General features: G+C 39.2%; 1 protein-coding gene across 1 annotated transcript in view; it reads left to right on the top strand.

Annotated features, from left to right (window-relative positions):
* GLB1 (galactosidase beta 1) overlaps positions 1 to 15,930 on the top strand; it is a 1,256,403-nt gene that overhangs the window by 317,296 nt on the left and 923,177 nt on the right. The window contains exon 6 of the mRNA XM_044064915.1: positions 6,367 to 6,547. Coding sequence (XP_043920850.1) covers positions 6,367 to 6,547 — 181 coding nt within the window. The remainder of the gene's footprint in view (positions 1 to 6,366; positions 6,548 to 15,930) is intronic.

Raw genomic sequence — 15,930 nt, 5'->3', positions numbered from 1 at the left:
GCTCACTCCACAGGTGCACTGTCAGTGAGCTCATGACAGTATTTACAGGTACTGTACGCCCACTAGAACGATACACACTGTCACAGTCACGTTTAAAGTAAGTTCATCTGGTAGCCTAATAAAAAATACAAAGGGTACTCTCACGAAGGGGATAGGTAGATGTGTAGACCTTCTACAATGTCAGGCATATGTAAATAATGTTGTCTTATGCAGTAATGCCTTGCAAATTAAGGGTCATGCAAAAAACTAAAATAAAAATCATCCATTATAAAACTTTCCTGTGGATCAAGCAAGCAAAGGTCAGAAGGACAGCTTTTGTCCAAAAACGAATAGATAAGTATTGATGTGGTTTAGTTCAGGTGTACTTTTAATCCAGAAGTTAAAGACTGTGTATCTATATGTAACCGTTCTATTTGTCTTGTGCCAAGGTCTAACTTAACAAGGGTCTAGCTGGTTAAGTCTACCCACCAGCCAAGCTGTCAAACATCAAATGGTGCCCTTGTTATGTTAGTTTTGTCTGTGACCTTTTATTTACTAATAGCTATTTACACATTCTACCAAATTTTTCTAGCAGTTTTAATTTACAGAATTTTTTGAGTTTGTTTCCCATTCTTAAACCTTGACAACAAAATCATATCCTGTTTTCTTTTGATTGTTTGTAATATTAGATTGCACTGATTAAGGATTGTTCTTATTGCTTTATTCTTCTTTCACTTACGAATACTTACATGTTTTATAACTGGTAGAAAAACTGCAAGGAACCACCACGATGTAAAAACGATAATTTATTTTAACAAAAAGAGCAAGCGCTTTCACGCACCACCATGGCGCGCTTCATCAGGTTACATTCAAATTTAAAACTTCAGCCCTTATATACAAAAGCATTCCCCAATCATCTAATTAAGAGTGTCAATTAAGACAATCTATTAAATTATTTTAAAAGAAACTGCACCTCAATATAGCTGCAACTTCTTAAGCATATACACAATCTCTAAAATATGCGTAACTTATTATGGTGCATTTAAACTATTAACAAAGAAAAAGAAATCTTTTCCAAAACCATAAACAGATCTCTTATTTAAGCCAGCAATACTTGATTTGAATATCATCTGTAATTCCATGCCATACCTTTGTATATATAAAGACATAAACAAATCTCATACTTAAACCTGCAGTGCTTAGTTTGAATAACATCGATAATCCCATAACATACATCGTGTATAGAGACATCAGTTTTTTCCATATTACCATACATTAGGTACCGAAGTACAAAACACTAGAAAATATGGAAATATAAACTGGATGCATGAGATATGTGCATAAATTAACATCATAACACATACTCTGGGACACTAATCTAGTTAGTCTAAACACTAATCTGATTTAAAATATTAATACACTACATAATACCTAACTGAATAAATAAATTAATAAAAAATGAATGATTAATCAAATATCAATCCATCACTGTTAAATAAATAGTTTGAATTAAATCAAGTACTTATATGATACTATATATTTCATATCCATTTATGAAATAAATATTAAACAGAATAAAATAACAAAAACAAAATAAAATAAACTAGCATGTGAAGCAGAACCGCTATATATTCAGGCTTTGAGCACGGTGAAGAACAAAATAGAGCTGAATAAAAAATTTCATCCATTCCCTAGTAGAGCCGGTCGAATACTAAGTGCTGAATTCAGGCCAGCTTCTACATGGGATCTGAAGCTTAATATCCATCTTAATTCATATAATTCAAGGGTCCCCATTATATCACCCTCTCTTTTATTCTTATGCACCATTTGGATCACTCTAAATTTAAAAACATGTTGGGGAAACTGCTGGCAATGCTTAGCCAGCGCATTGGTGGTATTTCCCTTTCTAATGTCATATACATGATTGTACACACGATCTTTAAGCCTTCGTGAGGTCATGCCCACGTAATATGCTTCACATGAGTCACATGTGGCTAGGTATATGACATTACTTGTATCACATGTAGCATAGAGTGTCGGCTTAAAGACTGTACTTATGCCCGGAACCTCAAATACTTGAGTCTTTGATATATATTTACATATGCTACATTTTGTACAAGGGTATGTACCCTTCTTATATCTTGCTCTAATATCCAATTGCTGAGATTTCATTTTTTCATTACAAAGCAGTCTCTTAAGGTTTAAACTATTACTAAACCTAAAGACTGGTCTTTCCCCCACTATTTGTGACAAGTTCGAGTCAAGAAGCAAGATCTTCCAATTGTTCCGTATAATATCCATGATGTGGTCTACATCATTCGTATATTTAATACCAAAAGGTAGTTCCATCTTATTCCTCCTAGGGTAATGATTAAAACCTCCTTTTTTCCTATAGGTGGAGGTCTCTAGTTTAGTCGAAGTTAAATCATTCACTAAGGCTAAAGGGTAACCCCATCAACAAAACAGCTTTTTTGAAAATCTACTAGGCTAAGCATATCCTCATGCTTACTACAAAGCCTAGAAATTCTTACTATTTGACCTTTTATTACATTTCGAAATATGTAACGGGGGTGCATGCTGTCAAAGTGAAGGATGCCATTCCTCCAGCATGGCTTTCTATATAGCGATGTGGTAATTTTATTATTAACTTCCTTAGTAAGAATGATATCCAAAAAATTCACACTTTGAAATGAATATTCAAAGGTGAATTTCAAAAAAGAAGTGGTGGATTCCATATATGTTACAAACTCATGCAACGAATCTACATCACTATTCCAAAACAGAAGGATGTCATCCACAAAACGCCTGTATAAAATTATGTTCCTAAACCTCTCATTACCAAAAATAAACTTCCTTTCCCACTGATAAATGACCAAATTTGCATATGCATTTGCACAGGGAGTGCCCATGGCCACTCCCCATGTTTGTGCATATACTTGGTCACGAAACAAAAAGATATTGTTGTTTAATACCATGTCCAGCAGGCTGCATATTAACATTTGATCATTATTATCCATAATATCATGTGCATGCAGGCATTCCCTTATAGCCTCAAGGCCAAAATCATTGGGGATACTTGTGAATAGATTCTTAATATCTAATGTTACCATCAATGTATTCCTCTGTATATTTTTACATAATGAATCTTGTTCCAAGTCTTGTATCAACCCATAAGAGTCTTTCAAAATTGTTGGAATTAACTTGACCAGCGGACCTAACTTGGTCTGTATAAAAACCGAGGCATTTTCCGTCACCCAATGCCTGCCAGACACTATTGGGCGTAAGGGAGGTGGATGTAACCCTTTATGCATTTTCGGGAGGCCCTTAATTATTGGTATCAAGGGAGAGTCTATTAACAAAAAGTCATACAAGCATTTATCTATACATCTACTCATTAGCAAGTCATAGACAGTATCATGCACTCCCCTCACTAGGGAATCCACTTGTGATTTATCTATTAACTTATAAGCTAAATCATTATTTAACATTTCACACATCAACTCCACATATAGGGAGGTGTCCATGGCGACCACCCCTCCTCCTTTGTCCGCAGGTTTAAATACAATCTCATCATTATTACGAAGTTTTTCAAGACAACATTTCTGTGAACCACTTAGATTAACATAAATGCCTTTATGCTTCTTCTCTTTATAATATATATAAAAATCATGAACGCAGAAAACACTCTACCATATTAGGCATAGGTGGCATAAATAAACTTTTCCTTTTACAAACTTGTGATTCATAGGCTAATTCATTATTTGTAAAGTCTGAGAACAGTACCTTGAGTGATAGCTTTCTCGCAAAAAGGCGAAGCGCTATCAAAGTTTCCGAGAGCTCACTTCCACTGGAAGGAATAAACGATAAACCTTTATTAAGAAGGGATTGTTCATCAGCTGTAAATTCTCTGGAGGTGAGATTGAAAAATAAAGTATTCAATTCCTTGTCTTTCGCCTTGCCTCCGGTGTTTCGCCCGAAAATTTTCTCTTGCCTCTGCCTCTGCTTGTCGAGCGCGCAGGTGCTCTGCTTTTGTATGGAAGCGGGAGGTTTAAAGGAAGAACAGATGTAGTTAAACCAGTAACTGTGTTGCTATTATACTTCGGTCTTGCCCCTAACACTTCATTGGTTTTTAAACCCTGTTGATTGCATGGAAGAGAAGCATTAGTGGAAGGTCATTCTCTATTCACTGTATCTCCCATAAGCTCCTTACTCACAGAAGGTTCATCAGATATATCAACATGTGCTATTGACCCTGCCATGTTCATTTGGGAAGCATTAATTATGTTGACGGGTTCAGCTTCATTTCTGTTGACCCTCGGCCATATAAAAATTCGGCCCGATTGAAAGTCCTGACAATCCCGTTTCAACTTTTTAAGTTAATTTGCTCAAGTCTATTGCTGTACAGCGCAAGCTGCCTAAGCATGTTGTTAAGCTTAGAAACACACAATTCACTTTTATAATTCAGTATTAGACTTTTATGCTCACCTTCCACTTTGGCAATCAGGTCTGATTTAATGGGAGAAAAATACTCTAATAATAAATTAATATATTTGGCACCAAAATCAATATTCAGCTGTTGCCATCTTCGCAGTAGCTCCGGGTGGCTGTCCCCATAACTTGGCATGCACAAGACTCGCATGCCGCGCAGAACTACCTTAAAATGCAAACAAGCCTCCATGTGCCTTCTCTGCCATATGAGCCGGTGAAGCTTGTATAAATCATTTTCCAAAGATCTCAGTGAACCATAAAAGTCTTGCAAGTTCTCAGTGTCTTGCATTGCGATATGTTGAGTATTACACTTGATATCAAAATTAAGCAAAGGATTCTCCTGTTGATGGAACAAATTATTCCAGTCCTTGGTACTGCTTGTACCTGCCGGATTGTAGTCAAGCTCTATATTAAGAGAATCCATCGTGTGCTGGTCAATAAAGCAAATGAACAATAAGAGTAGCAGCAGTAAGCAGAAAATGACCATCCAAAGGTTCCTTCCAACGCCAAATGATGAACGAGTAGAAAAACTGCAAGGAACCACCACGATGTAAAAACGATAATTTATTTTAACAAAAAGAACAAGCGCTTTCACGCACCACCATGGTGCGCTTCATCAGGTTACATTCAAATTTAAAATTTCAGCCCTTCTATACAAAAGCATTCCCCAATCATCTAATTAAGAGTGTCAATTAAGTTAATCTATTAAATTATTTTAAAAGAAACAGCACCTCAATATAGCTGCAACTTCTTAAGCATATATCAGCAGGAAAAAAGGCAATGAGTGCACCATGAGCTGAAGTCAAAAGTAAGATAACAAATAAATCCAGAAGGTCTTCTTTGTAGTTAAAATCCTCGTTTATTACAAAAAATAAAACTGCAGGAGATAGCAAGTTGTAAGCGCTTTCGCGTTGTTACCCAACGCTTCATCAGACATAAAGAAAATGCTGAAACTTTCTCCTTATAAAGCATTAATTGTTATGATGTCATTGGTAATTTGAAAGTTAAAATTTAAAGAAACAGACATACAAACATAAAATATGTAATATGAAATATAAAATGCATTCTGAGTTAAAACATTGTCTAGAGCAAGGAATATATTTTACATAAATGTATGTGTAGGCATTAATGCTTCAGTGGTCTGGAAGCTAAGAAAGGCTTAAGAGTGAGCCTCTCATTAAGCCCAAACTTATGGGCTTGTAATTTAACAATCCACTTGCCTTCCCTTTCTTCAATTCTGTTCCTTATATTACCTAATCTCTTCTTAAGCATATACACAATCTCTAAAATATGCGTAACTTATTATGATGCATTTAAACTATTAACAAAGAAAAAGAAATCTTTTCCAAAACCATAAACAGATCTCTTATTTAAGCCAGCAATACTTGATTTGAATATCATCTGTAATTCCATGCCATACCTTTGTATATGTAAAGACATAAACAAATCTCATACTTAAACCTGCAGTGCTTAGTTTGAATAACATCGATAATCCCATAACATACATCGTGTATAGAGACATCAGTTTTTTCCATATTACCATACATTAGGTACCTAAGTACAAAACACTAGAAAATATGGAAATATAAACTGGATGCATGAGATATGTACATAAATTAACATCATAACACAAACTCTGGGACACTAATCTAGTTAGTCTAAACACTAATCTGATTTAAAATATTAATACACTACATATTACCTAACTGAATAAATATGTTTTATAACTGCTGAATATTGTGATCATTTTTATGTAGTCTTAGTTGTGATAGCTAATTAAATCAGTAGTGCATAAAAATGTGAATTTATGCTTCAAATTCCGTAGATTTATAGAAGGTTAGTGTATGTTATCAGGCTTTAATACAGTAAGTGTTCTAAGCTGCCTTTGAAATTTTCTAGGTGGAGAATGAGTATGGAAGTTACTTTGCATGCGACTATGATTATCTTCGACATCTTGTGAAACTGTTCCGTTATCATCTGGGTGATGAAGTCATTCTTTTCTCAACTGATGGGTCAGGAATCGGTTACGTTAAATGTGGAACTGTTGAAGGACTCTACGCAACTGTTGACTTTGGACCAAGTTAGTTTTTATCAAAAATGCAATTCCGCAGTTTGTGCATTTTTTTAATTTCTATGCAGGCTAAAGTATTATTTGCCCAGGGTTTTTTATTTTTGACTTTTTTTTTTTAAAAATACCTTTAAAATTTCAGGTGATGTATTGAGAGAAAAGAATGCATTAGTCTGGACAGGTAAATGTTCCCTACCGTGTAACCACTTACACTGTGGATGCCATTTCAAGAGTACTTTTGTGTTCAGTATGAGCACTGTTTAACACAAAGTGACAGCAAACTTATCCTAGTTGTCTGCAGATTGCATTTTAGTAATAATTTATGACTATCTGTGACGCCCCTGCACTGGCCCAGTGATCAAGGAGCCTCAGTCCTCACCACTGGCATCAGTGAGGGACATACACAATGGGAGTACACACACAGTAAAGTACAATTTCCCTTAAGAGCACACAGAGATCACAGTCAGTCTGGGGGCTGGTTTCTCCCTCTTTCTCCAGATCCCCAGGAAGACTCCCCACTGGCACAGCTAAAGGGTTAAGATCTCAGCAGAGGGGTCAAGTCAAGACCTCCAGCACCCTCTCTGTCCAACCAGTGCTTCATCTCCTGCCCAAGTAGCAGGCACACACACACACACACACACACACACACACACACACACACACACACACACACACACACACACACACACACACACACACATTTTGAAATTTGATTTATATACAACTCCTGGGGAAGGTTGGCACAGGTTTTCTAACTATGCCCCCTTTTGGGAGACTGTAGGGTAGTTATCACTGCCACCAACCCTTCCTTATCAGCTACTCTAAGGCCCTTACAAAGGGTGACCAGTCCTACTGTGTAATGTTATTATTATCCAAATGGTAAGTGTGACCAAGAGCAAGGCTATTTAGGAGTGTCCTGTACAGTGTCACCAAATACATATGCAAGTACTTTAAGAGATTAAGTATGTCTCACAAATATCAGCCGCAAAGATAGGTTTAAAGATATTTAATAATAAATAAAAGAACAAGACAATACTCAATCAACACAGTAACTACAGAGTTCAGAATCACAGGAAATATTTAAAAACAACATTGCAGGACAATCTCAAATAAATACAGAAAACATCTAAACTAATCATTACTATATTCCTATCTATATCTAAAATATACTATGCCCTAAATAACTTACTTACAGAGCAAGACACAGGCAGAAGTGTTGAATGGAGGTTTCTAGCTCCAAGACAATATACAAAATGCCCTCTCTGTCTCTGAGAGAGTTTTTAAATTGCTGTCAAACATTACTGATGGGTTAGCTTGGATGGTGTCAGTCTTTGTTACCTGCCTTCAGTTCCCAGGCTAACCGATACTAACAAAATTTTAACGTGTGTGTGAGAAGTACATATCTCTCAGAAGTTTGCAGAACTTGGAAGTCGTAAAACAATAAACCGTTTTTACATTTGAAACCTAGTAATTATTTTATTTCAAGACAATACAAAAACTTCTAGCTCTAGACATTGTGTGTGCTTGCTGCATTGAAACTGAGAGATAATACAATCGTAAAATGCTTTTCTTGAAGTTTTGCAAGTTAATGCTGTATGTTCCAGCTTCTCCTATTAAACATACATTTGCACACGTATATAGTTTGTATACATTTATGTTCTTTTCCATTAGGGTACACTGTGGATGCATCCTTGAATCTCAGTACTATACAAACTGTTCAACATACACTTCTGCATCAGTAGTTTAATATACAGATAACTTATAGTTCTCTTACATTTGTAAGACAAGAATATGAATCATGTTGTTATTCACAAATGACATATGATTATTTGCAAAATTCCACATAGCTGGGTTGGCAGCGTCACAGTATGTACCCACAGTTGGTGTGGGTTTGATCACAAGGGCAAAGTCTAAGTGATCAAATAAAGTCAGCTGTGTGGGTAAATCTTTCATTACCCCATATATATATATATACACATACACAGCCACACCCACGACAGTAGATTGTTGCTGTTATACAATGACATTATTTAACTAAGAAATGTCATACTTTTTTTTTACATAATATTATTGATTGGATTTCAGTGTCCCACATTCTCTAGGCTAATTGACTTCTAACTGATGCATTGCACATGTTTAGAGTATGTATGTGCCAGTGGTTGCACAGCACATCAGTAAAAATCAAGCATTGTAGCTCTGTCCGTGGAATTTTCTAGCTTCCTGCAATTGAAAGAACCCCAATAATATCCATAGAAATAAAAGAAACTCTTCCACATTAAAGTATTCAAGCAGTGTATCTGGTGAAAATAAGATCAACTCTCCCCGATACACAGCAATGCTCAAAGTTAACTGGTGAGGGTTTATTTTTACAGGATGTACAGCTTGCATTTATGTTTGCTGTTATAGCTGGACTTCTTCCTATAGGTAAAGTTTAATTTACATTGGGCATGCTTATTGCTGCGTTGAATCAACGTGTATGGTTTTCAGTACTAATGGCTGTTTATTGTAAAATATGTTTTATGTATATTTATACATGTTTTGTCTTACTTTTACTGCACTTAACCCTACTGGCTGCCTATATGGTCTCCTTGATCACTGTCTTTGTTTCAGTTGACCACAACAGGTACTCTCCTGACCTCATCTTCCGCAGATATCCCAGTATTGCAACAATAAGTAGACTCTTGTCTTTCTTCTCCTTCTGCAGAACATTACACGAGATAAATTAAAAGTGCTATCTAAAATGATTTGTGTTTGGAGGCTGGTGAGTAAGTGTTGGGATTTACTCTCCTGATGTCTCTGGACTGCCACATTTCTGAATGTGAGGAGCACCTCCTGCTGATGTATGCCAGGAAGTCATATGACCTGTAAAGGCACATGCAACCTTTTCTCCATTTAGCTTCTATTTCCTGCCACTTACACAGTTTGGATGTCAGTCTTAACATTCATGGTAGAAAGTTCTCACATTTTGGTTCCTTAAACACTGAAACCTTCAGTGGGTTCCTGTGTTTGACAAGTCATGAACCAGTACCCACTCCACAACTGTCTGGGAATGGAGCAAGGTGTGAAGCATTTCCATGTGTTGTCACTTCTACTTCAACTCTGCAAAACAAAACATGAATAACTTGATCCTCGTCTCACTTCTGCTGGGGGTGAGCTGTCTAGGCTGTCTTACCACCATGCACTGGCAGTAGAGCAACTCATGATTTCAGGCCAGTGCTGGAGTAGCATGGGAAGTAAGAGTCAGATGACAAAGTTTAGTCATATGCACCCCCTGTTATGTCCGCATGTAAGGTGGAGTTTGAGATGAACATTTAGCACCTAACTTGGAGGGATGTGCCTAGGTGCCTACACTGCCACTTCCATATAGAACATCCCTTGAGTTGTATGATTCTAGTTTAATGGTTGAACTTAGGACTGGGGAGTCCACTCTAGGATGCCATGCATCTGATGAGGTAGTCTCAACTTCTGCTTTGATCAGGTTTTTCCAAGTCTCCTATTAATCTAGTCAAATCACCTGACATGACTTCAGCTGATAAGGACATTTCTCAGGTAATGACCTCCACACCAGCGTCGACCAAGTCATGTTCTTTTCCACATCCTGAAATTGACAGTTTTGAAGAGGCATTTAACATGGGTGAGCAAAAATGTTTGCTGGCTTATCCTCATTTGGTTTCATGGCTACTAGAGACCTTCTATGCTTTTCTCTTTTTCTGGTATGTATTCCCTGTTTTGCTCTCTGGCCTTATATTGGCATAATCCTGATAGGATAGGACATTTAGGCACTGCTTCAGTCAGTGCATTGCTAATGTTTACTCCAGAATGCCTATTGATGGTGACTATGGTCTTGATCATGGGACCATAGCCTTTGGAATAAACAACTCTGCTGTAGACTGTGACATTACTGCTGCTGGTTTGCTAGTTCCAGTGTTAAAGGGTTGAATATTCTGTGTTGAGCTCCGTGCCAAGTCTTTTTTATTGTGGTGGTGTCAGCCTTTCAGTGGTTGGTCTCCATGCCCTCTACAGTGGGCACAACACTCTCAATGATGCTAGTGCAGTTGATGCAGATAGCTCTGTGTATGCCTCCCTCAGCCCTGGCCCGAGGGTTGGTCATCATTCCAACTGCTGATGTTTCTTTGTCTTGACCCACTGGCAGTCCCAATTGCCATGCAGCAGGAAGGACTGCCAAAAGTTTCATAGCCTAATGCAGGTCTTTTCAACAGCTTCTGGTCCTCACTGTTTTTATTCCTGTTTCTGAAATGTCATCTCAGAGGGCAGGCAGGAAATACTATATAAGGAAGCACATTGACTCGTTTGCAGAGTGAGATACCCGGATGTCACTGATGTAGAAGGTGCAGTCCCCCTCCCTCCTTTAGAGGTGGTATAAAGTATAGACCACTGACCAAGTGCCCTCTTCAAAGAAGACCCTGCAGGAAGTATTTTGGGCAACCCAGATAACTTACTGTTTGGTTCCACCAACTGATAAAATGTTAAAACTGGTTACTGCTATGGTGTGAGACAATCCTGATGAGACTCCCATACCGAGGATACCAGACAGGATCCTGTGACCTCTTTGACCTTAAAACTGTTGAAAGAGACCCTGAAGGCTGACTTGATTTTGGCAGTGGCTGCCCTTAGAATGGCTTCCCCATCTTAGACACTTGCTCTCCATCCTGCTGATAGAGTCCAGGGCTTTGGGCACAATGGGGGAGTTAAATTGATATATATCCTTAACTTTCTCATTGAGGTCCATGATCTATGTCCCACATGATCAGGTTCCAGTGAGAACTGGAAAATGAGATGCAGCAGATACTGAACACGTTGCTGGACTGACAGTTCAAACAAATGTTACAGTCTCAGTTGGTAGTTGCCTTTAATGTCTGGTTTCAAAATGAGTCTAGCTTACAGCTTACCTGAGATGCCAGTATCAACATGACTGGATGGCATTAACAGATCTTGCTGAAGGCACCAAGGCAACCTCAACCTTTTTAAACTCTCCCCTTGATAGTTGTGCATTTGTTTGACCCAGTATAAGATAACCTTGAGGAACACAGAGGAGGTGATTAAAACCTGGACAGCTGTTTGAAACCTGGACAGCTGTTTGTGAAGTTTTATACTTCATAATGTCCCTTTTCAAGGATGCAGTGCAGCCAAAATCCGCTATGGTTCAGCAAGACCAACTTTAACTCCAGCTGAGAATTTTCCCACTCTTCCACTGTGTTTATTTACAATTTAATAACTAGATAGGTAGACTGGTCTGAAGACTGTTTTCTTCCTTGATTGAGGCACAGGAATGCCAAAAGTGAAAGATGATACAAAACAAATTGCAAATAATGAAAAGTCAAGAAGTGGAATAAAAGCTGTATACACAGAGAGAGAAGAAGTATTGCGTGTTAAAGTAAACAAGAATATAATTTGACTAACCAATAAATAATGAAAAAAAAAAACAATTGACTAACAATAAGAACAAAGTATCATTTGTCACCAGTAGTACATTAAAGAGGAACAGACTAAGATCCATAGTGTATAGGCATTGCAAATTTGATAATTAACTGTTGTCTCTAAAATATTTACACTCAGAGTTGTTATGGAGATGTTCTGATGGAGCTTTCTTGAAATGCAAATGGAATTCTTACACCTTATTTCTGAAGGGACTTTGTTCCATACTGCAGAGCATAGTCTGGAGAATGCATGCTCATTCAGAGTGGATTTAAACAGTCTAGTTATACAGATGCTGTCACCTTGGGAGTTTTCAAGGGAATATACCCATTTCCTAAAGAAGGGGATTAATCTTTATAAAGGAGGACAATAAGTTCATTGGTGATTACTAGGCTAATGACTTCGGGGGGGGGGGGGCTTATTAAGCCTGGCTGTGCTTTCCAAATGCATCTGACAAGTTTTGATACTCTCAGATACTTTTGATACATAAGTAGGCTTGGGCATGGGAGGGCAAGCATTTTCATGGTGCCTTTGTCTAACAGAGACCTAGATGCCAGACCAGGGTAAATTTTTGATTTCTCATCCACTGGTCCGAGTGACACTTGAACTGGGTAAGGGAAGAATTCTGCTTCACATGGATGGAAAGCCTGTTCCAAAGAAGGGGGGTATTCACTGAGATGCGTTTCCTGTCATTCCAATATATCCTGTTTATGTTGCAGATGAGGTTCGAGTCCCTAGATCAGGTAATTTTAATGCTGTTTGTCTTGTGGTTGTGAAACTGGTCCATCAGAGTGGGATCAGATAATGCTTTGCAGGCCAGGCATAGATCACCACTCAGCATTTTGTCAGAGACTGAGTGCAGAAATTGGGCTTTGGGGCAGTCTGCATAGCATACGTTTCCACCATGTATTCTTTTTATGAGTAACCTCTGTGGATGCTCCAGTTGTTGCATATGCCTGGTCAAATACATACCAAAGGGATGACATTGTATTTAATAGTGGTCTGACAGATATGCTCAGAATTAGTCCAAAATTATACAAAAATCACTGAACCCACAGACATTGCCAACATACTGGCAGACAGGTTCAGTGCAAACTTCACCCCCCTCTCCCCCCCCCTAAAGGAGAGATAACTATCACAGTGGAGTGTAGCCTCCCAGACATCTCAAATGCGCAGGTGAAAGCTGCTCTCTCTAAAGCTAAAAACACAGCATCAATGGGACCGGATGGTGTCCCCGGCTGTGTGCTACATGAGCTAAATGAGGAATTAAACCCGCACATAAGGCAGCTATTTAATCTCAGCCTTACCACAGGGTACATGCCCAAGGAGTGGCTTACGGCAACTGTGGTCCCACTCCACAAAGGTGGTGCCTCTACGGACCCTGGTAATTACCGCCCCATAAGCTTAACAAGTCTAGTCTGCAAAGCTATGGAGAGGATCATAATGGAGCTCATAAACAAAGATATAGGGGACTTGCAGACATTGGACCCGCCCCAGTTTGGCTTCGTCAAGGGAAGATCATGCCTTTTGAACTTGGTCGACTTCTTCGAAACAGTCACTAAGGCCATTGATGAGGGAAAGGCAGTCCATACAGCCTACCTTGACCTTGCAAAGGCTTTCGACACAATACCCCACTCGGGTATTGTAGAAAAACTTACCAGCTTAAATGTAAACCCATATGTCACAAGATGGGTTGCAAACTGGCTTAAGGACAGAACCCACAGGGTTAGAGTTGCTGGCGCTATGTCAGACTCCAAGCCGGTCACAAGTGGTGTCCCACAGGCTCGGTCCTTGGCCCCTATTGTTCGGCATCTACTTCTCAGAAGTACAGGCCAACATGGGAGGACTTTGGCTGACAAAGTTTGCAGGCGACTGCAAACTGGGCCATAGTGGAAAGTGCATCGGACACGGATATCCTTCAGAAGGGACTCACGGAAACAGATAGCTGGTGCCAGAGCCATGGCCTGAAGTTAAACGCCAAAAAATGTATAGTCATACCCTTCGGGAAAAACAAGGTAACCCCAAGCTACCATATAGGTGGCAATCCACTAAGCACAGAAAAGGTCATCAGGGACCTGGGGACCCAGGTTGACAGTGGCCTTTCTTTTGACACTCACGTTGCTAAAGTGGTTAGAAAGACCTTCTACATTGCCCACCTGATCATGAAGGGATTCACATCCAGATCTAGTGAGGTCATTGTTCCCCTGTACTCTTCACTTATCAGACCAGTGATCGAGTACAATGCCCCATTCGGGATGTATCTCACCCGACATCTGCAGCAATTGGAGGGACCCCAAAAGTTCCTCACCAAAAGGATAAAGGGACTCCAAAATCTGTCATATGCTGCCAGATTGAAGAAACCCCAGCTCTATTCAGTCGCATACCGTCTGCTCAGAGATGACATGTGCCTGACATACAAGGCCATGTCCAACCCGGAATTAATGGACATGCTCCACCTCAAAAAATCCAAATCCACCAAAACCACTAGAGCAAGCGACTTAAACCTTAGCACAGACATAAATAGGACATGCTTGAGGGATAGATTTATCACTCCGAGACTCCCTATGCTGTGGAATAAAATCCCGGTCCATGTGAGGCAGTGCACCTCGCTGGCTCTGTTCAAGAGAAATCTTGACCTGTGGATGGGAGATCGTAGGTTTACCCCGGGAATCATCTCTGTGTCACTGCTGGACAGAGGCACAACAAACTAATGGGCACAGTATTTTTTCATATAAGGGGTGGCGTAAGCCACAAGAATTTGGGCTAGGCTTATAAATGCCTTAGGGCAGGTAGCCTAGTATAAACCTATGAGTGGTAAGTACAGCAGAACAGTGATATCTTGGGACCTAGATGCCATACACTTGCTTTTTAGTTAAGCAGCTTGAAATGATTTCCTTTGTAGAGTAGACACATGGTGGTCAAAGGCCAGGTCACTGTCTACATGCACTCTCTTTATTCCATTTTACTTTTAAAATTTGCATCATCAGGGTCATGACTAAGCTTCATTGAAGAAGCTACTGTATATTGTGTTGTTTTCTACCATAATTACATACACCCTGTGGTATTTACTTGTCTAAACACCGGACAATATGGAGGGTCATCTTGCCAATATCTCCTTTGTTGTCAGCCATTTAATACTAGGTCTCCTAAGACAGTATACCAACTACCTCGTGTTCAAAGATAATGAACTTATTCTCAGCACTACAAGTTCTATCTGTGTGAGGTATGACTGGAGGCTTCTTCATACACCTCCACCACAGTTCTTCATTAATCACACCAAAATGCCTTATGATGAGGCTGTAAAACAAATCCCACTCAACCTGTTAGAAAAAAAAAAATCAGGCCACTCATTCATCTCATGCATACCTACCATAAAGAGTAACCCTGAGCAAAACATTACAAATCTGCTGCTCCTGACCACTGCAACAGAAACATTTTAGAGATGGTTGACTCTGTTGTCAGGCGCACTGACTCATCACTCTGCAGGCTGGACAAGGATTGGGTTACAGTGAGTTGTCTTCCATATGCCATGATTTCTGACATTAAAAAGGACGCTATGGATCATATCTCCTAACAAATAGACTATGGTGTGGTAGTGGTTCATATGCAAATGAGTGACATGACTTAAAACCCCAAGGGACATGTAGAGAGAGATGTTTGAACTTTCTGTGCATGTTACAAATGCAGGTAAGACACTGGTCCTGAGTGGAATCCTTCACACACCATGGATGATGCCTGGATGCAAAGAAGAAATGGTACTTACGTATTATCGCAACCAGATTTTCACGGTTGCGGAAACTGCATACCTGCAGCCAGACGAGTCCCAGAAACACTTCAGACTACTGATCATAGTCCTTACTACCAGCCAAAAGTTTACATTACTTGCAGGAACAGGACCAATTTCAGAAATCCTCCTCCTGTTTTGCATGCATTACAGATGCATACTTGACTTATTGCTG

The sequence above is a fragment of the Protopterus annectens genome, chromosome 3.part0 (assembly GCF_019279795.1).
Source record: "Protopterus annectens isolate FY-2018-M chromosome 3.part0, PAN1.0, whole genome shotgun sequence".
NCBI classification, from domain to species: Eukaryota; Metazoa; Chordata; order Ceratodontiformes; family Protopteridae; genus Protopterus; species Protopterus annectens.
Note: the sequence above shows the minus strand (reverse complement) of the source record. Positions and strands in the feature narration are given on the sequence as shown.